Source organism: Lissotriton vulgaris, chromosome 3_1, assembly GCF_964263255.1.
Source record: "Lissotriton vulgaris chromosome 3_1, aLisVul1.2, whole genome shotgun sequence".
In the NCBI taxonomy this organism is placed as follows: Eukaryota; Metazoa; Chordata; class Amphibia; order Caudata; family Salamandridae; genus Lissotriton; species Lissotriton vulgaris.
Genome location: NC_141689.1, coordinates 638,364,109 through 638,390,839, shown reverse-complemented (window position 1 = coordinate 638,390,839; position 26,731 = coordinate 638,364,109). Strand labels below are relative to the sequence as shown.

The 26,731-nt window shown below is 44.8% G+C and overlaps 1 protein-coding gene across 2 annotated transcripts in view; it reads left to right on the top strand.

Annotated features, from left to right (window-relative positions):
- ELL2 (elongation factor for RNA polymerase II 2) overlaps positions 1–26,731 on the top strand; it is a 293,745-nt gene that overhangs the window by 182,416 nt on the left and 84,598 nt on the right. For both annotated transcript variants that reach the window (XM_086960927.1, XM_086960928.1), the window contains 2 exons: positions 20,841–20,965; positions 21,115–21,211. In XM_086960927.1, the coding sequence (XP_086817053.1) occupies positions 20,841–20,965; positions 21,115–21,211 (222 nt within the window). The remainder of the gene's footprint in view (positions 1–20,840; positions 20,966–21,114; positions 21,212–26,731) is intronic.

The following is a 26,731-nucleotide window of genomic DNA, read 5'->3' as shown; positions in this document are numbered from 1 at the left end:
CCTGTGATCAAAGATTTTCTGGAAGGATTGAAGAAAGTATTCCCTCCTGTCAGGCTTCCCTCGCCTTCATGGGAATTGAATGTGGTGCTGTCCAGATTGATGAAGGAGCCTTTTGAACCCATTCATAAGGCTTCGTTGCAGCACCTGTCCTGGAAGGCGGCGTTCTTCGTGGCCATTACATCGGCCCGCAGGGTGAGTGAAATTCAGGCGTTGTGTTGTAATGAACCTTATACTGTCTTTCATGCTGCTAAGGTTGTTATGCGTACTCACCCTAAATTTCTTCCCAAGGTTATTTCTGATTTTCATGTCAACCAGACCATAACTTTGCCTACGTTTCTTCAGAATCCTTCGTCTCCAGCGGAAAGGTCTCTCCATTCCTTGGATGTTAGGAGGGTGTTGAAATTTTATCTGGATAAAACCAAAGATATTCGTAGGTCTGACCAATTGTTTATTAATTATGGATCAGTCAGGACGGGTCTTGCTACCTCTAAGCAGTCAATCTCTAGGTGGATTGTGTCCTGCATACAATTGTTACCAAAAGGCTAATAAGACCTTAGGAGGTAAGCCTAAGGCTCATTCCACCAGGGGCAAAGCTGCCACGACGGCCTTGCTCCGTAACGTGCGGATTGCTGAAATCTGCAAGGCAGCCACTTGGAAGTCGGTTCATACCTTTGCTAAGCATTACTGTCTGGACACTGATGCCAGAGCAGATGCTCAGATTGGGCAGGCTTCGCTGCGGAACTTGTTCGCACAGTAGTGGCGTTATTTTCTTTCTCCACCGCCGCTTTGGTGTGGGGATGGGCTTGCCATTCTATTCACTAGATTAGGACTATACACGGAGATCCCCTACTACAGAAGGAGTAGTTTCTGTCCTGTAACTCCAGTTCTGTAGTGAGGGTATCTCTGTTATAGTCATAAGCGCCCGCCCTCCTCCCCGGTGGAGATATATATTCACGTAAGGAATGCTACAGGTCTGGCGTGCTACGCCTGTCAAAAAGAACTGAAAGTAGAGGGACCTGCTATGCATTCTGGGATACTGGGAGAAAGTTCTAGAAGGCTCTCTTAAAGGCACAGTATCCTATTTAAGCCACATAATGGCAGCCTATGGGGCTTGTCTGTCCATGCCTTCCTCTCTATCATTCCAGAGTCTTTTTAATGGTGGACGCAAGTTTCTCTATGGTAGAAACTGGGCTGGCTGTATTATGTGTGGTGTTTTTTGGTGGAATTTCTAGTTGAAGTACTGGACAGTGTAGCCTGTGGATATAGGCTGCATTATTTGTCTTTAAATTCTCTCTTAAGTGTCCTTGCAGTTTCTGCATGATTTTGACAACTTAAGAGATTATTTTTGATTGCCGGGTCCACGCACATGGGCGGGACTATTCACTAGATTATGACTATAATAGAGATACCCCTACTACAGAACTGGAGTTACAGGACAGAAACTACTCCTTCTGACTCATCTGATGTGCACTACATTAGAGCTACTTCACAGCTGTCCCTTATGGCTCCTTACTATCATGACTATGTTCCTCATTGCCATCACCTTGGCACAGCATGTGAATGAGCTTCAGTCTCTTTATGTCAGTTCACCTTACACTTCCTTCTTCACAGACAAACTAGTTCTGGTGACACAGGTAACCTTCCTGCTGAAAGTTGTGATGCTGTTCCACATCGGTCAAACCATCGCCCTGCTAGTGCTCTATGCTCCACCTCATCCCTCTAGGGAGGAGGCAATACTTCACTTGGAAACCAAGAGAGTGCTGAACTTTTTCATAGATTATGCCAAAGAGACTTTGTGGGTTCTCTAAAGCAAAAAGGGTTAAGGTAGTGTAGAAGAGAACCATCTCCCATTGGATTGTGCTCTGCATTAATCTCAGCTACGCACTGGCCAAAAAGCAGCCTCCGATAAGACTGAGCCGCTTTGCCCCTGATAAAATGAGCAACCACTGCATTAGCACACAGAGTCCCTGTCCTAGACATTTGCCAGGCGGATACGTGGGTGCCCTTCCTTATATTTTCAAAGCATTCTTCCCTAGATAATCAAGTTTTCTGGGAGGGGCATTTTAACCAGGTATTCCTGCAGGACCTTCTGGTTTAAGTCTATTTGCAGTCCTACCTCTGAATACATAGTGCTATGGTATCTATTCAAAAGCTGAGGAATCTACGGCTAGAAGTCTGTATCAGAATAATAAATTACTTGCCCTCGATAATACTAGCCCCAGATTCCTCACCGACCTGCCCATCCCCTCTGTTCTGTGATTGGGCTCCCTTTTAATAAAATTCCAAGTACATGAAACTGCACACTGTCTACCAATTTCCATTTGGGGCTCTGCTTTTTGGAGAGATGTGGACAGTCTTGAAACGAACTGATGTGCGTGGAAGTGGCACCTATATATGCCCGCACCTCTTTTGCAGAGCGTAACTGTCAGTACTGAGGCACAAGGCACCACCTTTCGGCGCAGTTATTGCTGACCAGTTTCTGGATTCGGTATGACGTTTGGGAAATATTCAAAAGGTAAGGAATCTGCAGCATAATAGTCTCTACAAGAACGAGTGATACCAAAGGTAAGTTACTAGTTCTTTCAGTACTGTATCTCTAGACAAATGGTGCTCATTACTTACTGTTCCTCAAGTAAAGTACATAGAAAACCTGTTGGGAAGAATTTGGAATTGGATCATAAAGCAAATGTATTAATTTGTGTTGGAAGAGTTTGCCAGTGCTAGCATGAGTATTGTAACTTAGTTATTCTAACCTGAGGCTCGTTGCTGAGTTTGACACATTTGCTGGCTTCCTAGAAATTCTAATTCAATTGTTCAGAGTAAAATGAGTTTGCTTTTTAACTCTCTCAAACTGCTTTTAGCTGTATTTTGTCTACATATTATGGCCAGTAACAATATTTACAGTGGGCTTTGGTTATTGGTAACCCATTGCTTATGTTGGTTGGCTATCCTTTTGGCAATCTCACTTGCTTCTTTTTGGATGGCTTCCCTTCATCTAGTTTTTCAATCCCCTGGAGCATAACCTTTTTAGGTCGAGCAGACCTGCATTCAAAGTGAAGCTTTGATTGCTGTCTGCTTCTAGACCTATTGTCAGCCGTATTTGGGAATGTGGACAAGAGAGGTGCACGAGCGCAGATTGCACCTCGTGGGCGCGCACAACGCCGTGCCCCTCTCCTGCCTCGGAAGCTCCAACACGCATGCGCATACCCAGAGACACACACACACACACACACACACGAGCACCCATGCACGCACCCATACAGAGAACCCACCCCCGCCGTTGCATACACACACACTGCATACACACACGCTCCCCCCCCTTACCTCACCAGAGACACACACACGAGCGCACATACACGCATACAGAGACACCTCCGCCGTCGCACACATACACACACACATACACACACACACGCGCACACATACACGCGCCCCCCCCGCTCTTGAATACAGTCCCACTTACCGCCAATCCGGTGTTCTGTAGCCTCCACGGGGCTCTCCCTCTGGCATGGGAGCCCCGCGTCACCACTACTACTCAGGCCAGGAACTCCGTGGGCGCTGAATCGCGCACAAGACGGAAGTTCCGCCCCCACACTAAGTTTCGTTTTCATGAGTGCGCGCGCACATCTTGTTTGAAGTGTCATTCCATGATAATTTGGTTGTCTTTACAGATTGGTTACAGGAAATGCTTCGAGGCGCCACTACTTTTTAATGGGATGTTTGTGTCCTTAAATCTTAGTCCTGTGTTACTCTTTTGACGTGCATGTTATGAGATGCTTTGGTTGCGCGGCTCACTGCTTACGTCTCCGCCACGCTTCGTTAACCTGGAGAATGGAAACTTATCAAATTGTGAGCCAGGCGGTGGCAATTCATTAGAGGTCACTCCAAGTTACATTTTGGAGAAAAGCCGTCGAAAAAGTGAGTCCCAATACATAATTAGAAAGCTAATTACATGTTGCACAGCGAACATTTTGTATTGCTCGAGTCGCAACTGCTTTGTTGTCTTACCCCCACGTTCAACATAACTTACGATGCTGTACATTAAATATAACTGATTGCTGCGTTGAGGAACAGTAACATGCGCATCTGCAGTGATTGCGCGGTCTCGGGGATTCCAATATTACTGAGAGATTATTTCACACCACAGCTCTTGTGGTTTTGTTCCAGTAAATGCATATACACAGCTTTACCATTTGTTTCTATTATGTAACACTTTCCGCGACTACGTTCAACGTGTTTGATGTATGAAAGGCGGGAGTAAAAGGTTCCATAACATGGACGAGTTCACAATGGTGCTGAGAGGGTGTAAACACTCATGATACCCGTTTTGTGTGTGTATTTTCTTCCCTTTTGTGTGGAATTGTTGTTTCACCTGAACGAGACTTATGTTTGTTACGTGGCCAAAGATTCTTAGTAATTACGTGTGAGTTGTCTTTCCTTGGTAATGTGCATTGCTATAAATGTGTCTTGTCAATTGATGCGGAAAGAATGGCATTTTCTAAGTATCCCTGTTCAGATCAAAGCATTTCCAACTTCTAAAATATATTACCAGCATCTGAATTAGTTTAGCCAGGATTTCCTCTAGAAGTATCGTATTGTCCTGCCACGGCAATGTTGGAAAAACATCACTGTGGCCATATGTCGTTTCAAATTCTAGCGCTGTCCGTCAAAACCTGTAATATTTTGTCGTTTATGGGGGCTACATTATATTACCCAGAACCTTGCATCCCTGTAGATGTTTTCAATACTGAAATATACATTACAACGTTATAAGACATTATATTTCTTGGTTTTAGTTAAACATTTCTGCAAGTTGTAATGCTTAGCTAAGCTATACCCTGTCAAACAATAGGAACGTATTTTGCTTTTCACCTACTACAAGTTGATTTCAGTCTGTTAATAGGTACTTTTTCGGGTAATCCATGAAATATATATGTCTTTCTACGAACTTTCCCAGAATGACCCTCGTCAGTTTCTTGACTGTCTGCATTTAGAAGTCGTTAAATTTGTCTGTGTACGGGTGATTTTGTATCGTTTCATGCGATTGGTTTGGTCGTTCCACATCGATTTCTGTTTGGCATACCAGAGCACCGAGAGTCTTTAATACATTGACTTGCCCAGGTTCACAGAATGTCGTGCGGTGGAGACGCTGCAATCGGTATACAGGCATCCTGGATCTACCTTCGTCAGGATAGCCCCTAGAAATAGATTCTTCAAATGTGTGCTGCACCGAGGGTTATACATTTTAAATATTACATTTTTAACCAGGATGAATCTGGTAAACTTCAATTTATTTTATGTCCTGCTGTAACAACAACATGCTAATGGGACCTGTTATTTTAAGATCGTGCAGTGTTAATTATTTCATTAACTTTCAAGGACATGCCTCTTTCACTTTCTTAACTAGGGTTTGCATGCGAGTGCTACAACCCAGAGGCACCACTTATTTGAACAAATTGGTGGCTCTGCAAGGATCTGCCGAGCTAGAAGCCCAACCCTTGAAAGCATGATTTGGGGCTTTGTTTGGTAGTGGGGGGGGCAATAGTTTATATTTCACTTCTGTTCATTGTATTTTATTGTGACGAAAATCCAAGAACATAATCTTCCCAAAAGTTATTTACAAAAATTTAAGCTAGTGCCATTATAAATTACAATAACTTTTATTTAACTATTAAATATTTAAAAAAATAAAAGCCATTGTTCTTTGTAATATCAATACATCTAAGTCATGTAAATACAACACATATTGCATTATAAATGACAAAGCTATTCATTTCGCTATTCTCAAAACCAACACATAAATAAAAAAATTTGTCATTTACAATACTAATAGCTCAAACTTTCCTAATGCGAGACCTATTGCATTGCAAATGCTTGTTTTTTAACCATCCTTTGATAAGATTTGTATTGCTCCACATTTTACACAACAGGAAACGTTTTTTTGTTACAATGGATGATTGTGTTTTCTTGAGCTCTCTCCTGTGTCCAACTTCCCCCTACCTCCCCATGTCATCCGTGTTGTACTCCAAAGCTCATCCAGGGCTTCTCCCTCCCCTTTCCATCCTGCTAGCTTTCTTTTTTTTTTTCTTCAAACTCTCTCCTCCTCACCTCTCGTTGCTTCCCCTGGTCTTGCCATTCCTTGTTTACTTGGTTTACTCTCGACTTCAATGCACCCCCACCTTGATTGCTGCTGGGCTGCTTCTTTATTTTATTAGTTTTAAAAAGCACTTTTACAGACTAAGTTAAGAGAAGAACACAAGTGTGCCAATCTCAACAATAATTACCGTTAGTGCCTGGAAGCCAAAATACCAAAGAGCCAAGGGGGTGGCCCAGCCTGGCCTCCACCGGTCGTGCCCTTGGCCTGGGCTAGGCCCGCACAACGGGAAGGTAAAGTAGGCTGAAATTGGTCACAGATGAAGATGAGGCAAGGGGTTCTGGGCATTGGAGTCCCCAGCGACTGAACTGTGCAGTGGCTCACCCCCTACAAGGCCGACATGATCCTGGACTGTAGCTGTAGGCAGACCCACAGGAGCAACTCTAAAACGATGTCAGAGCTACCCAGTGCTCTATAGCAGCAAGATCAGTATGCTCAAACATTTAATATATTGTAATTGCGTGCTACTTAGCCCACTTCACTTGGAATACACTAATGGAAACTTGAGCAACAAGACCATAAATAGGCATTTATTCCTCTGGTAGAAAGTATTTATTCAGAAGGGATGGAGCTCTTACATGTGCAGGCATCAACGTGGACCTCAAAATGTATGGGAGATAATGTTACTAAATTTATAGTACTGTCTTGATGAAACATAGATACTGAAGTGAATATGCACTAAGAAAACAGAACATTGAGGTCTTCTATTGCAACATGAATGCTCTTAGCACAAGATCAGTAAGGTGAGCAGCCTAGGTTCTACAACATGGCCAGAGAAAACTAGTCTTCTGTGGAAATACAGCAGACAAGCCATATACACAGATCACGCTTATAGGAAATGCACGCTAAGCACACTCCTAGGAAATGCACCTGTAGGGGCAGTTTGGGGAGAAAAGCAGTAAATCAACCAACTACAAAGATATGTTTTGTTGGATGTGTAAACCACTTTGTCTGAACTAAAGGGTCCTCAGCAGCAGCCACCAATACAAATCCAACAACATTCCTCCGCTTTAAACTCAGAGCATAGAGGCAGGATATGAGTATCCGGGAAGGAAAGAATAGAAAAAGACACTCTGCTCCAAAAGTTGAAATTCAAGTATCTAAATTCAGTGAACCCTCACCACTCGGCTTTTCTCAATGCTGGCTTTCAACAGACTGTAACAGAATCCATTCAAGAACAGTCGAAGCCTTTGAGAAATCCACTTCTCATGCACTACAACATAGTACTTGTTGAGGCAGACAGTTCGAAGGTGGAATGAGAATGAATGCTAATGCTACAGAAAGTTTCACCTCTTGACTTCAGCTTAACAAGCCCATGTCACACTGAAGAGCGGGCAAGGCTTGTAAGAAATCCATTCTCTTCTTCCCTTTACTGAACATTTTCAAGCCTGGGCGGAATTAAATCCATGGGGATGTACATGAGAATGTATAGTTAAGTGGTGGGTAGGCTCTCAAAATGACTTCCAGGAAGAGGTTTTGTCCATTCAAGAGGCATAAGTGAATTTTGGGATACTACTTCATTGGCAAACCGAGAAAGCCCTTATTTTAAGAGTCTACAAATAAGGTGAATGTGGCACCAGCGTGAAATCTGGTTGAGTAAGCATAAACCTATTTCCACATTAATCTCAGTTAAACAAGTTAAATATGTCAAAACCTGAACTAGCTTTGCCGATCTTAGGAATTGTCACTGTTAGCTTTCCGCAAGTACTTAGACTTTTCTTTTTAGTGACCTGGCTTGACTCTTATTCCGGCCTGTTGCCTAGCGTTTGTGTGGCTCTGCCTCCACCTGTCCAGCTCCGAGAGACCCTTTTGGGTAGCTGTGCGCTTTATAAATCAACAAATGAATATTTAACTGAAAGGCTTGCAGTTATTCATGTCCTAAACTATAAAAAGACAAGAGTGGTATTTTGGACAAATACAACAAGCTCTTGGCATTGCGGGGGACGGGGGGGGGGGGGCGGATTCCTTTGAAGTCTGATGCCGAGGTTCAGACAAATGGTGTGCGATGTGGCTGGCGATTTGCACGTGCCTGGCTCACATGAACTGTACCTAATCCACAGTTTGGGTAGACTTTTGAAAGTCTTACTATAATCTCGCCAAACATGCATTGCTAAAGCAATGCCGGAGGCTCGACCTAATAAAGACTTTAAAGCAGTATCTGAAAGAGACCCGTTTAGTGATAGATTCCTTACCTTAGAACATCCCCAGGCGTCTGCCTGGATCTGGAAAATTTTGCTTAGCAGTACCCCTGCTCGTCAGTAGGTGGTGTCCTGCGGCTCCGCGTCAGTCTGACGTCGTAAGCGCCAAGATGACGTCACAGAGAGTACTTAGGCGCCAACCATGCTCGCTGACGTCAGTTCTTTCTTTTTTCGCGCCAGCAAGCGCAGATCCGGATTGAGCACGTACCTTAGTCACTTTTTGACTACTCTTTTGAGACTTTTGTCTACCGTTTTTTCTCCTGGTGCATGTAGGGATGCCCGGCTTTAAGTCTTGGTGGCGTGCCGCTGTAATATGTTGGTGGCGGACCCCCACAATGTGTGCCTCTACTGCCTGGAGACAGATAATGACTCCTAGACCTGTCGGGCCATGGCCCCGAAGGCCTTTCGCGAGCGATGTCGGAAATTGCTGGAAGTTTGGCATTCATCACACTGCCGCTCTGGGTTCAGGGGCTATTCCTGCGACCTCCCGCGGGACCGGAGCAGTCGTTCCTCAGGCGCCAAGTCTTCGCCTTCGGATTGCCGTAACCGACGGCATAAAAAGAAGTCGAAGAAGCGGGTTCACTCTCCGACGTCCCCCCGTCGCTCCTCGGAGGCGGACGAGAAGGGAGAAGGGACAGGGATTTTGCCCCTGCAACTCCTCTGGAGCCTGTGAGTCCCGGGGCCTACCCGCCATATCCGGGTCCGTTGGCGACTCCTGAACAGATGCAAGAGTTTCTTGCTGCCATGGACTGCCTTTTTAGGCCACTGGCTTCTGCCGGCGTGTCTTCGGGGCCCGCGGTCCCGTGTCCAGATCCTGCTGGCCCGGCGGCTCCGGCGCCACAGAATCCTACGCCGCTGACTACGGCCCTGGTGCCACGAGGTGGAGTGCTGCCGGCTCCAGCCCCGGTGCTGCCCTCCGCTCCACCCCCTGCGCCGCAAAGGGTGCCGTTTTATCCCACCCCTGCCCCGGTTCCCGGACCATTTTGTTCCAGCCTTGGATCCCCATTGGGAAGCGGATGTGGCCCGGCCGGCGCCGTACTCGGCGCTGTTCCAGACGCTGTTCATCCCAGCTCTGGCTTTGCCGCAGCGACTGGCTCCCTCTGCACCAGAGGCGGGCAACGACTGGGGCGGATCTTAGGCCCCTCTTGCCCGGCAATGTGATTCTGAGCAAGATTGGGTGGGCGACATGGAGGACACGGGCGAACTCTGCCTCTTCTGTCTCTCCTCCGCCTACCAAGGAGGAGGGTGCTTCCCACACCAGGGTGCTTCCCACACCAGGGTGCTTCCCACACCAGGGTGCTTCCCACACCAGGGTGCTCCGCCGGGCTGCGGAGGCTCTCAATCTCCCTACAGTGGCCCTCAAAACCAACCTACTTGCAGAGGTGCCCCAGACGGAGTCTGCTTTTTTTTAAGGAAAACAAAGGTCCTAAGCTAAGCAAAATCACACATTTATACTATATAGACCACAATAGTTTGCTATAAATTCTTTCCTTGTCCAGCCGGACATGGAATTTATTAATCAGATCAAGTGTTAAGAGTTTAGATACATTTGGCAATAAACATTTTATTGCAGTGAGGCACAGTCCTGTACCGTACTGAAAAAGTAAGCGTAAATAGAAAGAAAGGTAGTAGAAAGGAAAGGTACTTCAGGCAAAGGAAGTGAGTGATCTGGGCACTGTTTGAAATCAATGTTATCAGTGTTTCCCAGAGTAGCACATACAATGTACAATGGTTAAACGTATGTCTACTAGGAGTCGACGTTTCGATCCCATGCTCTAGTTACAAGGGGGATCATCTTCAGGACATAACAAATTAATTGCCTGGTTTAAACAATATGTACGCCTGTTGGGGAGGAAAACAGGGAAAAATAACAGAAAAATAACACAATTTAAGTTGGTTTCAGAATATTGGGAGAGGTCAGCTGAGCTGCGTTTTTGTACTGTATTCACAAAATTCGGAATCGCAGTGATAAAGGTGCTGCCAGATGGCGTGCTAATTGGATTAAAAACATTGGTGCTGGGTGCATTTATCGGCGTAGGAGGTTTAAGTAATTTAGCCCTGATGGTGACTAGCTAGGTCCTCCGTGGTTGTGAGTAGGGAGCAATCATGACCATGTGCTGAGTATGGCAATGGTATATAACATTCCAGCCTGACAGTGAACAACGGAGTGTACCGTGCAGCGGGGGCTGGCATTTGAGGTGGGCCATAGCAGTTAGTTTGAATCAATTAGACATTGCACTATCGTTAGCATTTCAGGTCGGGCACCAGTTATGGGTACCGCTAGTCAGGCAGTGAATAAGCGAATTCAGGCAAGCGCTTACCTCTTCAGAGGATAGGAGCACAGGGCGTGCGGGATCGCTGTGCATTCTGAAGGGGCTGGAAGAGCTCGTGTGGCTCGGTTCCTGGAGACGCAGGGCGTGTGGTAACGCTGGTGCTATAAAGGGAGGGATTGGTTAGGGAAACTGCGGAGGCCGTGGGTGGGCAAGTGGTCTTAGTAAGGTAGCGGGACATACCCTTGGCTCAATAGGATTATAGACTGTCGGTTTTCTGGGTTGTGACAGTCGTGTTCAAAACAATCCGCTAAGGAGAAAGGGTAGCGTGGGTTAATTTTACGGCTGGCTGGGCGGGTACCCGGCAATCCTATGGGCTAAGGACTAACCAATTGTTAGAACGATGTCTAGATTCAAGCCGGACCGCAGTGCCGGTCCGCTGACGCCTCCGCGCTTGATGTGGAGCCTGAGGTTGGGAGGGGGCCATCTTGGTCTTAAGATGCGTGGTCATGTGACACGGAGCACGTGATAGAGGCTTACGGAGGGCCCAGGTAGACTTTGGGCTGTATAGCCGCCATATTGGGGTGGTCCAGTGGCTAAGAAATTACACTGACGTTTTGGAAAGGGAGCCTCGCAGTTGCGTGAGTGAGTGGCATGAGTGAATTTAATATTTGTGTTTGAAATTGATGATTATTACACCCGCTGTTTCCGCCTCCAAACCTTCCTAATCCGAGCTTCAGGGAGCACCCAACTCTGTGGGTGGCAGGATCCGCCACCACCTCCACCACTGGTGCAAAATTACATCAGACAGGTGGGTGCTGCAGAGAATCGGGAAGGGTTACTCCCTTCCCTTTGTCTTCCCCTCCAGCCAATGCACCCTGGTGCCACCGCATGTTGGGGAATTATTTGGTTCTTCTCCAACAGGAAGTCACGGCCCTCTTGGCCAAGAGGGCCATCCAGTGCGTTCCTGAGGAGGAAGTAGGAAGTGATTGGTTTTCCCACTACTTTCTGGTCCCCAAGAAGGACAAGGGGGTTCTGAGCCCCATTTTGGACCTTGCTTCCTTAGGAAGAAGTTCAAAATGTTGAGTCTGGCCAGGTCCTGGCTGCCCTAGACCCTGAAGACTGGATGATAGCGTTGGACTTGCAGGGCACTTATTTTTACATCCCCGCCCTGCCTGCCCACCGTCGTTACCTGGACTTCATTGTGGGCCAGGAGCATTTTTAGTTTGCTGAGCTCCCCTTCGGCCTTACCAGCGCCCCTCTGGTGTTCACGAAAGTGATGGCGGTGGTCGCAGCTCATCTGCGCAGGTCTGAGGTGTCAGTCTTCCCCCTACCTCGACGACTGGTTGTTGAAGGTGGGCTCGCCCCAAACAGTCGTCACCCACCTTCAGACTACGGACCACCTCTTGCATCTGCTGGGGTTTTCCATAAATGTGCCGAAGTTGAACCGGAGTCCCTCTCAGAAGCTCTTCATCGGAGCGGTTCTGGATTCGGCGCTGATTCTGGTCTATCCTCCCGAGCAGCGAGTCCGAGATATTCAGGCGATGATTCCAATCTTTCGGTCTCTATCCCGGGTTTGTCTGGATGACCCTCAGGGCTCCTGGGCCTCTTGGCCTCTAGCATCATGCCAGATGGCATATGCAGGCTCTGCAGTGGGACCCGAAGTTCTATTGGGCACAGCATATGGGCAACCTGTCCAATCCTGTCCAGATCTCGGAGGGCACTGCTCAACGGTTGCAGTGGTGGCTAACGAATCGCGATTGGGTCAGTGGTAGATCCTTCTCCCTTCCCCAACCGGAGCACACTGTGGTGACGGATGCGTCCCTCCTGGGATGGGGCGGCCACTTGGTAGAGGCGGAGATCCGAGGCCTCTGGTCTCCAGCGGAGTCCCGGCTCCATATCAACCTTTTGGAGATGCGGCGATGCGACTTGCACTGAAGGCATTCCTTCCCTCTGTCCGGCGGAAGTGTGGTGCAGGTGTTCACGGACAACACCACGCCATGTGTTATTGCAACAAACAGGGCGGGGTGGGGTTGTGAACCCTATGTCGGGAGGCTCTGCACCTCTGGACATGGCTGAAATGTCAAGGCATTACCATGGTGGTTCAACACCTGGCAGGTTCTCTGAAAGCCAGAGTGGATGAACTAAGCTGCTGGTGCTTGATGGATCACGAATGGCGTCTGAACTCTGACATGGGTAAAGGTCTCTTTCAGCAGTGGGGAGAGCCTTGGTTAGATGTATTCGCCACTGAAGGGAACGCGAAATGTCATCAGTTCTGCGTGTTGGAATTTCCAAGGTGACCCTCTCGGCAACGCTTTTCGGCGTGAGTAGAGTTGTCTGTTGTACGCCTTTCCGCCTATACCACTTCTGCCCGGAGTGCTGAAGAAGATTCGGTGCAACCGGGCCCAAGTCATTCTTTTTTTTAATTTATTTTTTATTTTTGGTAAACCTTTATTGTTGCTTGAATCAGTTACATACACAAGCCAATTGACCACCATGGTCGGCCATCAGGGCACAGTTGGGCAAAGCGAGCAATGCAAAGCATAAGCAGTACGAAAATACGCCCTCCAGGATCTACGATGCAACTCAGAAGAGCATGTCACCAAAGCAACAACAGGATAGAAGGTTTCTTTTTTAGATTAAGAAGAGCAGGATCTGATGCCGCACAATTAAGCCATCTCAATTCAAGGGTGTCACATAAAAACAGGATATTCACAGTCAGGGCCACCGTAGGCGGGGGAGAGGCACAAATGTAAATATTCAGGATATACGAAAAACAGAACAAGTTCCCCACCTAAACAGTGACTACCCGCTGTACCGCAGTGCAGTAATAAGACATCCACCCCTGATATTGAACCCGAAAAATGCACGGTGAGTTACCCCTAATCAGTATCCAGGGAAAGAAAAACAAACGAATAAGATACAGAAAGCCAAGAATCACAAAGAGAAAACTGGCCATAGAAACTGAAAGAACAAAAATCCCATCCCCCCCCTCCCCCCACCCTGCACCCCTGCGTACGGCTACGGCCTACCCCCCGAGCAGCGTGCCTGTCGCCCATGTCTAAACCCGAAATATAGAAGAGAGACAAGTAAGAGAGAAGGGACATTATTCCACACAAGAATAAAGAAAAGGGTTAAAGGAATAAGACTAACTAGCACCCCACGATAGGAGAAAGACCTTGGGGGGTCCCCAGTGCAGGTCCCCGGCCCCCCCCTCCCCCCCCCCCCCCCCCCCCCCCCCCACCGCCACTTGGCATTTCAATAACACCGAAAGAAGAACAGGGCATCAGGACACCATCTTAAACAGAACAGCAGTCCCCACTCAGCTCCCCAAGTTATCCGGCCAGACAGGAAACCCCCCGCGTTACCACCAGAGAGACCAAGTCACTAATGAGTCACGTAAACACAGACAATCAAGGTGGGAATCAGCCAGTTCGAGGAAAAGTCGGAAGTCTTGCAGTACCACAGAGTAGTGCACACTTGAAAGCCATCCGCCGTCGTGTAGTCGTTCATTGTCGGAGGAACAGGACATTACGCAAGAAGAATAGTATTCTCAGTGTCTGGCTCCCATAGCGCAACACTGGGCGAGAGACAAAGTCACCACTGATGAAGTACAAAGGGAAACCATGTGTCCATGAGGCTGGGCGACAAGGTAGCAGTCCACTGGAGACGAGCTGGAAATTCCCACACGTTATCAGTCGCCTCTAAGCCATCGATAAAGCTGCCTCAGCTCTCCACAGTAATGTCTACACGGTCAAACATGTCGGGGGCCACATAAACAAAGTCTCCCAAAAACGTGTGGCTCTGGGCCCACACTCCATTGTAGAAGCACTGAAAAGCAGTCCTGTGGCAAATAACATGTCGGGGGTATTCGATCTCCCCCCGCAGACTCCAGTGCACACCTCCACCGCCGCAGCCGGGTCAGTCCCACAGAAGCACCACCACCACAGGACGAGCGCCGCTCAGTCAAACACCAGAGCCGCCAGCCCTCATCGCTATACAAAGTTACAGTGCAAACAATACCTCCACTCTGCACCGGCGTGTGAGCGCCATCCCCTCTGCTCTGCTGACGGTATCACACAAGCCCCTTCAATCGAGGAAAGCGTAGCAAGCACTTCGTGTCGCAACCGGATCCAGTCAGCTAGAGCGCGGATATAATGCCGTCGCGCTGATCAATCAAAGTTCCAGTGGGGAGGCAAATGGCTAAATTCGGGTCTACACCGCCATCCAGGTGCAATCGGAGGGAGGGAGAGTGATGAGGTGGTCCTCATCTTCTGGGCTACTGAAAATGAGCGCTGGGAACACAGTCACGAAGGTGAACTGACCTTCCGCGGCGGCCGACCGGCAACTTCCGGGTCCTTGTGGCCGTTGTTGTTGCGTTCCAGAACGGCCGCGGCATTACTCGGGGTCCCGGCTGCAAATCGCATGTAGGCCACTGCCCACGGGGGTCCGTTTCTCTGGCTACGGGGCTCAGAAATCCCACGGAGTTGGACGCAGCTGCGCCCCACACCTTCCGACAAGCTGCAGTACCGGAGCCGAGCAGGAAAGCAGAGTAGTTCAGGCGGCGGGGGAGGAAGGTCGACGGAGCCGGGAGCCCGGGCGACCATCTTGGCAGCCGGCCTGGCTCCGCCCCCGCCCAAGTCATTCTTGTGGCTCCGGATTGGGCACGAAGATGATGGTATCCCGAGCTACTCATCATGGTGATCGATTCCCCCAATCCGACTTCGTCTTCGGGAGGATCTTCTGTCGCCGCAGCAGGGAACGGTCCTCCACCTGAACCAGTCCAGCCTCCACCTCAGTGCGTGACAATTGACCGCTTTGTATCTTCCTCCCGAAGTTTGTGATGTTATTTTGGCAGCCAGGCGTTCCTCCAAAAAAACGGTTGACGCCTGTAGGTGAAACAAATTTGTGGCATGGTGCACAGTGAAGGCTGTGGATCCCCTTTCTGCCCCTCTTTCAGAAGTCCTTCTGTTCCTTCTTTCCTTGGCCCAGCAGGGCTCTGCTCTGAGCACTATGAAAGGTTATCTCTCTGCTGTCTCCGCTTTTCTATGGCTTCCTGATCAGCCTTTTTAAGTCCCCGATTGTTAACCGTTTCCTGAAAGGCGTTACACACGTTCGCTCCGGTTCAGTTTATAATGCCCCGGTGGAACTTGAATCTTGTGTCGACTTACTTGATGTGCACTCCCTTTGAGCTGCATTACAATTGTCCTTTGTCTTCTCACCTTAAAGACTGCTTTCCTCTGCCACAAGAGTGAGTGAGCTCCAGGCTCTTTCCTCCCGAACTCCTTTCCTTTCTGTTCATCCGGACAAGGTGGTTCTCAGGACCCTTTCTTTCCTGCCAAAGGTTGTCGCGCCCTTCCACATCTGGCAGACCGTCACTTTGCCCGCCTTCTTTCCGCCTCCGCATCCTTCAAAAGAGGTAGAGGGTCCACCATCTGGACCCAAAATGTGCGCTCTCGTTCTATCTGAAGTGAACACAGCTGTCCCGGGTGAATGACCAGCTCTTTGTTAGCTACGTGAGCGCCAAAAAGTTTGGGGCGTGCACAAGCGGACCATCTTTCGGTGGGTCGTTCTGTTACTCACTGGCTAAGAAGGAGCCTCCTGTGGGGCTGCGTGCCCATTCCACCAGGACTACAGCAGCCACTACTGCCTTGGGACGCTGCGTTCACTTGCAGGACATTTGTCAGGCAGCTACGTGGGCCTCGCTTCACACGTTTACCAAGCAGTACTGTCTTGACAGTCAAGTCCGGACAGACTGCTTCTTTGGCCTTTCTGTTCTCCGTGACTTCCTGGTGTGACTTTGTTCGCAGACCCTCCACCGGGGTTGGTATTGCTGGGGTATCTAGGAATTTATCACTAACTTGTCTCTTTCAGATGCACAAGTTACTACTTGTGTAACTATAGATCTGTAAGACATTAGTTAGTGATAGGTTCCTTACCACCCCACTCATCCTCCCCGTTCTGTGAACTGATTACTAGGGGTAAGGTCATCCCTTTCAGGGCCCTAGTTTTATGCACAAATGGTCAGTGAATTGCATGGCTCTGCGTTCCTGGCGCGGAAAGTAGTCTACAGAACTGACGTCAGCGCGCATGGGTGGGACCCAAGTACTCTCCGTTACGTCATCTCTGCTCTTACGATGCCAGTGACGGACACGGAGCCGAAGGACGCGACCTACTGACGTGCAGGGGGACTGCTAAGCAAAACTTTCCATATCCAGTCTGACGCCTGGGGATAATCTAAGGTAAGGAATCTATCACGAACTAATGTCTCTTATAGATATATCGTTACACAAGTAGTAACTTGTGCAATAGTTTCTTTTCCATTAAAAAGAGGCATTTAGATTACACAATGAAAAGAGCTTTCATTTTATTCAATTGTGAGCATGGGTGCATCACCCCCAAAGAGAAGCAAGCATTTGCAAAGTCGATAAGTCTCACCTTTAGCTCTCACAGAAAACCTGCTGACAAACCACAAATACTGACCGAGCTCTAACTGCCCCCCCTTCACCCCTCAAAAAAATCAAGCAAGTACTATGCTGCTGTGGAGGGTCCAACTCATCGAATCAGAACATTAAGACCGAAAAGTTCCTGGGCAGGACAAAATGAATAGGTCGGAAAGCCATCCAATCAAGAGCAGAAAAGTGAGCCATAAAAAATCCACGTGCTACAGCAGCCATAGTGTTTCTGCTCATGACACGGCAAATAGTTTGTTGATCTTATTTTCCCCCAACCTAACTTCAATAGAGGTTTGATGAGCATAGATTATGTTCTACTTGACATATGTCTGTGTCCTCTTAATGGATATGGAGGTTGTCCCTTTAGCAGACCGTGATCTTAAAGCCTGGAGTGCTAAGTTTAAATTGAACTAATTTCTGCTGTAAACCCTGGGGCTTCTCTGAATAAAGCACTAATTGTGACATGAACAAATAATAAACATAAAAGGGTTAGTGATTGGGAATAATATTGGGGTATAGCCTCAAGTTTATAAATTATTTGCAAACAATTTTACGCTGATAGACTCCCTTGCAGGGACTGATCAATTTTGTCCCTCTCCATTGTCAACTAATGGACCAAGTGAGCCCTATTTTGAAAGAAGAGCAGCGTGATCATTTACATAAACCTTTGCCAAGCTGGTTTTCTAAAGTGCCATCAATATAAAAATGGCCCAGTGGAAGCCTTAAAAAGTGGCAACCGGCACAAAATTGGTTTGGCATTGAAGCGCTATAAAACAACTTTGATAGCGGCAAAAGCTAGATGGAAATCAGACCAGTGGGCTCTATTTACAGATGCTTAAGAATAAAGATACTAAGGCCTTCTGGAAACTAGTGTTGGTGGGCTCGCATGCCATTGATAACCATCTTGAGGCTGTTTTACCACCGTAAAGGTGTATGGAACATTTTAGTAATCTTTACAATCAATGGGATTTGCCAGTAGATCGTCATATGGAACAAGACAGGCGCTCCACAGCAGAACTTTCTTTCCCAAACTGTGTGGCAGGAGCAAATGGCAGTGAAGAACCAGCGCTCTTTACAATGGATGAAACACCAAAATCCCTTACCTATTGAAGAAAGAAAGCTTCTGGGATGGCGGCATTCCCGGACTTGCATCTTTCACAACTAGAATTTTGGGGGCCCTATCTAAACACCTTGAGTAATGCCTTCATAAGGGACGAGGCTATCCCCTCTACTTGCAAAAAAGATAACCGTAGTCCTGATATATAAAAAGGGGAACAGGGACGTACCAAATAACTGTTGGCCTATTGGATTAATAGACAGTAGTCTAATATTTTGTAGGCAGGTCTTAGCTAGACTGCAAATTTGGATAAATGATAAAAACATCCTTGTGAATACACAGGCGGGCTTCTGGAGCAGATCCGTACCCTTGACCACGTCCTTTGTGGAGAAGTGTGGCTCAATGGTTAGAGCGGCAGACCCTGATGCAGAGGTCTCGCCAGGGACCAGGGTTCAATTCCCGCCTCGGTGGCTCTTGGGCTCAATCTCCCCGGACCTGATAATTCTCGCCTCGGTGCCTAGTCTAATCATGGGTCCCACTCTGTGACTCTGGGCAATAGATTGCTTAATCTCCACAACGGCCCCAGCAGCGCTTGGATGACTGGCTTCACCTTGGGGGTGCCCAGGAGTGCACAACTCATAGGAAAGCTAGGAAGGGTTCCACAGCGGTATGAATACAGCGCTACGAGACCTCTGGGTAGAAGGCGCTATATAAATGCAAACACATTTACATTTGTGTTGAAGTGCTCTGTTAAAAATAGATCACCCTGATACGTGATCATCTCTACACAGCATTTTTTACTTGTGAGTTGCTTTTGACCTTGTTCTGAGAGAGAGAACCTGTGGAGAGTTTTAGAAGCCTTCAAAATCCCTAGTGACTTCCTTTGGATATTGATAATCTTACAAGAAGAATCCTGTGCAATAGTGAGGTTGAATGTGTAGGGGGCGGACCTCACAGATGAGATCCCAATGAAATGGTGGGATCAGACTGGGATGCCTGTTCGCGCCAACATTGTTTAGCCTTTATATTAATGGGCAATGGATTGGTTATCTAAGTGTAAGGACTATGCACCTAAACCCACAGGAATCCCTGTCCCGCTCCTTATGTTTAGAGAGGACTCCCTCCTTGTAACTTGAACTCTTTTGGGTTTCCAGTCTTTATTGGATTCATTACAACCTTTTCTGCATCGAGAGGATTAGAGCTAAACCTATGTAAATCGAAGTATATGGCAATAAAACCACCTCAATCTTTTAGAGACCGGATGATGATGATTGAGGGCTCCCAGATAGAGCAGGTAAAAAACAGACTATCTGGGTGTCAGGCTGACTGACACTTTGTCCTGGGGCTCCCAACTGGACAAAAGTAAAACCTTTCTTAACCAAAGAGCTTTGGCATTTGGGAGAAAGTTAAAACCATGTTTGGAAGATCTGTCTCCTGCTCACAAGCTTTATAGGGCTATGGCCTTGCCAGAAGCCTCTTACGAGGCTGAGATATGGTGGTACATGGATGCAACTGCTTTAACAATAGAAAAAAAGGCTTTGTGTAATTTACCAAAGAGCACCTCTCTATTACCACGGAGATTAGATTTGCTACTTAATAGATTACACCAGGTAGTCGCTTTAAAGCCATGGATATTTTGGGTAGGGCTCTGGTCACCTCAAGACTGTCCATCTATAGAGGATCATTAGTGGAATTGATTTCATGTGATAAAGAAGCTCGCACTCCGTGGTTGAAGTATGTAACACATCTTTGTGGAAAGATTAAGATAAGGGAACTTTGGGATTCGCCTACTAAAATGACAAAAGGAATCCTTTTGAAATTAAAGAAATTGAGAGGCAAGGTTAATCCAGATATGAAATGAACACCCAAAAGGGAGCGCCTCGGTCAATTTGAGACTATATAAATGTATCCCTAGATTTGAACCCTATATGGACAGGACATCTCCTCTTTCAGCTAAACGTCTGTTTTCGCAATTTAGATGCAGTACCCTCCTGGTAATGTTTACAGTAAAGTGGGTTAAAATAGGGCAATCTACAAAATGTTGTCCCCATTGCCCAAGTCCTATGAAAAGAGAGGCACATTTTTTTCATTTGCCCAAAGTACATATTGTCTTGTAAGAAATTGATCATAGCTCTTTGCAAGAATTTTGTTGTGAAACTTTACTGGGAGGCACCAAGGATTCTAAGATATGAGCCGACCAAACAAATAGTGTCGGCTGTCTCTCGGTACTTGGGGCATGGCATGGAATATTAGATTTAGAGAGATGCATTATTAATGATTTGTAAGCATTAAATAGGAGCCTAATGATCGCTTTGGACTTCTGATTATTGGCATACAGCACAAGTACTGAGTACGTAGATTATCTAACACTAAAAGCACTAACAGTAGTATGCACTTTACTTGGAAAGTTCTGAAATTGAAAAACTACATGAGTTTGATTTTTAAAAAGTCTTTTTTTAAACGGTTTTTTTTATTTCAACAGATGTAACATTTTTAATTGTTGAATTTGTGTGTTTGATATACTTTGATTGCTTTAAATACTTTACTTCACAGCACTTGACATAGAGCTGTTTTATGACTGAAAAACTCCTGGACTGTATAAAGTGCATAGTTCTGTTTCGTGCTACTCTTGAAATTGCATCTATTAAACCATTGATGGCTCTTCTGGCATTGCTTCTGACCATAAATCCGGCCTCTTATTTCTAGGTAGCAAATCTCAACCCAAAGGACAACTCTTACACGCTAAAGGATTTTGTGTTTAAAGAAATTCAAAAAGATTGGCCTGGCTATTTGGAAGAAGATAAGCAGTTGCTGGATCGAGTTCTTTCCAGGTAGGTCATAAGACATGTGACTGGTAAGGGGAAAGATATTATAGGGTAAGGTTTGTGGATTTTTTTTTTAATGAATCTCTTCATTTTTAGCAAAGAGATTTTATAAAAGACTCTTGTTTCTCTTTCCCTGTTTTATAATTCCTTGCCAGGAAACAAAATCCGTCCCAGAACGCCTCCAGCACTGGTCAGTCGGACTCACCACCTCAAACTTCTATTAAGGATTCTGCATCTACTTCTCCTTCACAGGTATTTTTTTTACTGCTGATAGTTGTTAAATCAGTAACACTTAGAACTGATTTATCTCTTTTAAAATAACATGGTATGTTCTCCTTTTTTGTCGTTCTGGAAATTTATTCCAGCTTCCATGTCTCCACACAAATTCAGGTTTCTCATTAATTAATATGAGGTCCTGTGCTACACCTATTAAAGGGGAGGCTGTGATCTGACTTTTATTTTAGCCTACACATTTTTTTTAATTTTTAACTACAATTTTGGAAGTACTCTTGAGCACCTTATCGTAGGTCATAATGTCTGCAACATTTGAAACTATTTAATTTGTCTTGAAAAGGACTGTCCACTTTGTAATTATAGTTTGCTTGTACCATGTTGTTCAAGAGTAAAACTTTACACTGGAGACTTGTTTCAAACATGCTTACCTGAACATGGTCATACCCCAGGTTCCCTCGGTTTCTGTCAGTTTATTGCATCTCTCCCAATTAAAGGTAAGGTGCAGCAGCACTCTATAGCATCTCACCTTTACCTGGCTTATTCTCACATGTAATACCCCACCATTACCATACTAGACACTTCCATTTTACTTCCTACATATTTCTTCTTCATGCTTGGCATTTGCCTTGTACGTAAAAAAATTCTGACCTTTTGTCAAGAGATTCTTTTCACTCCCCCTGGCTCACTACATGTGCAATTCATTCCCTCATGCTTAAACAGGTTATCAATGTGAGGGTGCTGTTCCATGCTGCCAGAAAGTATCCAGCACAGTTTTCTACCGACTCAGTCAAGTTCAATAGACCTCAACCTCCGGCTCCATATCTGTGGTATTCACCAAAACATTACTCTAATTTCTCCAAACTATGTTTAGAGACCAGCACGGTATAAACTTAAATTCAGTCTGAGATGCCAGGTACATCAGTCATTTGACTCACAAGAGTGCCACAAAAAACCTTGGCTTGTGCTGCATTTTTCATGGTCTTTTTCTTGTCTAGCTCTGCAGTGCCTTCTATGCTTCTCCCTCTCCCAGAGAGTTAATCAACTTAGAATTTCTTTCTGTCTGCATAGCCAAATCAGTTTTTAGTGGAGGGTCGACAGTCTACGAGCGCACTTCTTATTTTGAGGCATTAACATTAAGTAGGTTATATTTTCTTCATAGACTAACCCTTTTCTTGTCATAAACGTATGATTGCGCCTGCTGAACTCTGCTTCATCCCTACTTTCTTTAAAGCACCCATGTTTTTTTCGTTGTATCCCCCCCAAATTTATATGGAGTAGCTTGCTGGTAATTATCAAGGGGATGTCTTTGACTCTTGCGGATTATCACTACCACAGGTTTTTACTACTTGTCAGTATGTGTATATGATAATTACACAGATGAGCAGTTTTAGGGAAGAACTTAACTTTAAGGAAGCTTGATAAGATCTTCCTTCAACGGTTTCTGTTTAAGTAAGCTTTAGCACTTTTTTTTTATAGTGCTGTGATCCAGTACGGATAAAAATCATAGATTAAAATTATAACAAAGTAACTTCATTGTGTTACTGCTGTGTTTCCTTAATCTAATGATTTACATATGCGACTCCTACTTATGACTGCAAAATTGTTAGGTGATGTTTGGAGCAGTTTTCATATAGTGGTGATGTGGCTTCCTTTTAGATGACTGAACCATATTAAGTGTTTATTTAATCAACAGAGAATGATAATGGGATAGAACAAGTCTGCCTAGAGTTGGTTTATACATAGCTAAGGTAGACAGAACTAATTATTTATTTTAATTTTGTTGTGATACAAAAGGAAGATTCATTTTCATATTTTAAAGAAATACTTAGTACTTCTTGTTGCAATACTTTGTTTTGTGGGTGATCTTCTTGAGAAGAGGTAAAGAGTGAAAAACCACAAGTGACATAACCATAACTTATATATGTGTGACAAAGTGACTTTAAATAAACTTGGATATTGGTATTTAGAAGGGATGTCCAGTCTCATTTCAAAATATTTTCCTGAAACCTCAGCAACATTTTCACTCCCCCGAGGAGAGCCCGAGCGGAATGCAAATTGATTCTGCAGCACAGAAATTGTAACAGTGCGTCGTTGGTATAATTGAAGACATTGCTTATCCATTGGGAGGAAGACTTTACCTGAATGACTCCATTGTATCATGATGAAAATAACAATAATTATTTTAAAGCAATTGGATTCCTACCGACATATCAATTCATCTGACATATGCAGACTAAGAAGAGCACAACTAACCCGTGGTACCCAGGCTATCCCTGTCATAATGAGACCCTCACGTTGCAAGTGGGGTTGAAACGTCGTTGAAAACACCAAAAGGATAGCACCAGAACAATCTGGTTGATCTTTCCCTGCATCGAAAACGGAACAATTGGACATCCCTTTTAAATACCAATAACCGTATTTTTTTGAAAGTCACTTTGTGGCACATCTAGATTGTTACTTCGGATTCTTTTATTACTCTTTTCCTCTTCTCAAAAAAATCTCTTACAAAATCTAAAGCGTTGCAACAAAAAGTAGAAAGTATATGTTTAAAATATTAACGTTAATCTTCCTTTTGTATCACAACAAAATATAAATCTTGATTCAGCTGAATCAATTTAAGAGAATTTGTTCTGGCTACTTCACCTATGTATAAACCAACTCTAGGTAGACATGGTCTGTCTCATTATCATTCTCTCTTCAATAAAGTAACACAGAATATACCTGTGATAATATGAATTTGTTTTCAAAATGAGTTCCATGTGAACATTTGTCATAAGTTAATTCTCAGTTCGCGTGAACATATTGGCTCCTTTTTTTTTTTTTTTTTTTTTTTTTTTTTAACGTTGAGCAACATTAAGAGCAGATTACCCAAAAAGACTAGCGATCAATTGGAGCTTTGCCCAAAATTGGCAGGCATGCACCATTCTAAGGAGGCGTTAACCTTTTCTTGAGTACTGTGTGTATATGTAACCAAGGGTTTTTTTTTCTCTGCTTCATCGGTGGAACATATATCTATGACTATTTTCCTGATTTCCAAGTAGAACTTGATCTTCTGCAAAAAGGAATTGGTTACAGAGAATTATATCCATGATGTCGAGCTTTTCAATACACAAACGATACTGTGATTCTCCCACTTAAGCTCTCAGTAACATATAATACGTTGGATCTGTGGAAGTGCTGCACAGTTCTCCTGTTAAGTCCACTTTGTCATGTTATGAGTTTCGGTTTGTACATAGTTCCACTTTAGCCCACAATGCATCATGCAGGTTTTTGAGTTGCAATCTGCATCCTTCCTTCAGCTGCAATTATTGTACGGAATGTAATTGAAGCAATAAAGCAAAAGGTAAATTGATAAAATTAGACTAACAAAGCAGCTGCTACATATTAATTGATTTTCGCTTAAAACTAATACGAAAATTGACGGTAAGGTGCATGCATTAAGGTAAGACCTTACAACAACTGTATTTTAAGTCAAACATAATGACCACTTTAACTGCGGAAAAGTATGCTTATGACCATAGCTTTGGAGCATAACCTAGGCTTTGATAATGGTGACTTGTTTTAATAAGTAGTGATTTGCGATTATAAAATCTATATCGAGAGAGAGATGTTTATACCTATAATAACTGAACAAGACCACCTACAAGGGAATAGCCTTCACAATCCAAATATTCTAAACACTGAAAAAACACCTACAGTACCACAAACAAGACAGGCTGGGCTACCATTATTCTGCTTGAGATTTTCTTTTTAGGGAGGTCACATTTGCTTTTTTCAGTATTGTGGTCTTTGGTCTAGTTGCAAGGTTTAGAAGCATGTTTTAGGTCGTGTCAGATAATTTTATAAACTGTAGAGAATCGGGAAATATCAAAAACATATTTGATAGTTCGGCTACGTTTTGATTCTTTCACTGACCGGTAAAATGGCTGGTTTCATTAGAATATTCCAAATATGTACCATCACATTTACCCACAGACCGAGAATGAGTGAAACCCTTGGATACATCAGCCCCCTTTTTTAGCGAGTCATTATTGATAGTAAGTGAACTGCCAAATCCCCCAGGCTTTAAACATTCAATGCAATGTGCAGTGATGGGTATATGTGAAAAGAGTGAAGTCACCAAGCACCTGGGATAGTGGTGAAAACATGGCACCAGGCTTTTGGAAAACATGTAACACAATTTCACTTGGAATTCTATTCTTACCAAATTCAACAAAGATTGGAATGATATTGTTTGTATTTGCAGTGATTTAGCTATGTATATGAAATAGTTGGGTGATGACCTGTCAAAATTGATACCGGAGCTGAAGTGCTTCCCTGGGCGAGATCCTTGCCATTTGCTATACGCTACACTGAAAATATATTTACGATCTTCAGAGTTAATGAAGGATGCTATTGATTTTGTAGTCCATTCTGGTGCAATGTTTTGTTACGTGCAGGAATTTAAATGCAAATTTTTGTTGTGCTTTGTGTGGCATCAAAAAGATTCATCCCAACTCTGTCATTTAGCAAGTGGTTCTCAGACCTAGAGACTGGGAATGCAATTTTATCTGTGTGGCGACTGTTTACAGAATTTTTGCTTAGTGATACCAAAGACAAAAAATTTGAGGATCTTCCGTTGCATATCAATAGTGATAAAAAAAAGTACACTGTACTGCATTTTTAAATTTTTACAGAAAAAAATGACCGCTGTGGTGGAGATAATACAAACTAAAAATAGTCTGAAAACACGCTTGTCTACCAAGAGTTCAACGTAATTGGTGTAGATGTGAAACAATTCCTTGAGAGTAGCTGGATTACACCTTTAGTGACTTTGGCACTGCAACATGTTTCATGTTAGAATGCTTGTCACTTGGTAAGCATAAAAATGTTGAGGAGCAATTTAGGAAGTTTTATTTTGCAATGCATGAGAAATGGCGTGCAATGATGCATAGAAATGTCTCTTCACCAATCATGGCATCGGAAGTCACACAGTGGCCCTCTGCACAAGTTCTGGATCTTTCATAAAGGGGAATTTTCTCCAGACATTAAAAAGTACATGCCATATGTTTTATCTCTTCAATTGCTCTGAGGGCATCTGCGCCCAGTTCAATGCATATGTTGCAGAATCTGTCCCAGAGAATCACAATCTTCAGGTGTGCCAGTATTCGCATGGAAAGCTATGTAGGTGGCCAGAATTAGCAAATTGTGTACTTGCTGTTTTGGCATTGCCCATCTGAAAGTGACAATGTTGAAAGGACCTTTCCACAGATAAACCTTTGTATGGGAAGGAAAGAGCAACTGCGCATGATGAAGGACTCAAGAAGTATTGTATCGTGTAGTACAATAAGTTTGATTTGTAAAAATGTATTTGGACCTCATTTACACAATATGTACTCCGTCTATATACCATGTACTTTCAGTGCACAAAGCAAGCAATAATAGCAAAATGTTCCATAAACACCGGAAAAACACTTGTTTTTAATGGCACAGAAATGTGTAACCACTGTTTTTACGGTATTAAAATTACTGAAAAGAAATCCACCCGAGTTTACCATA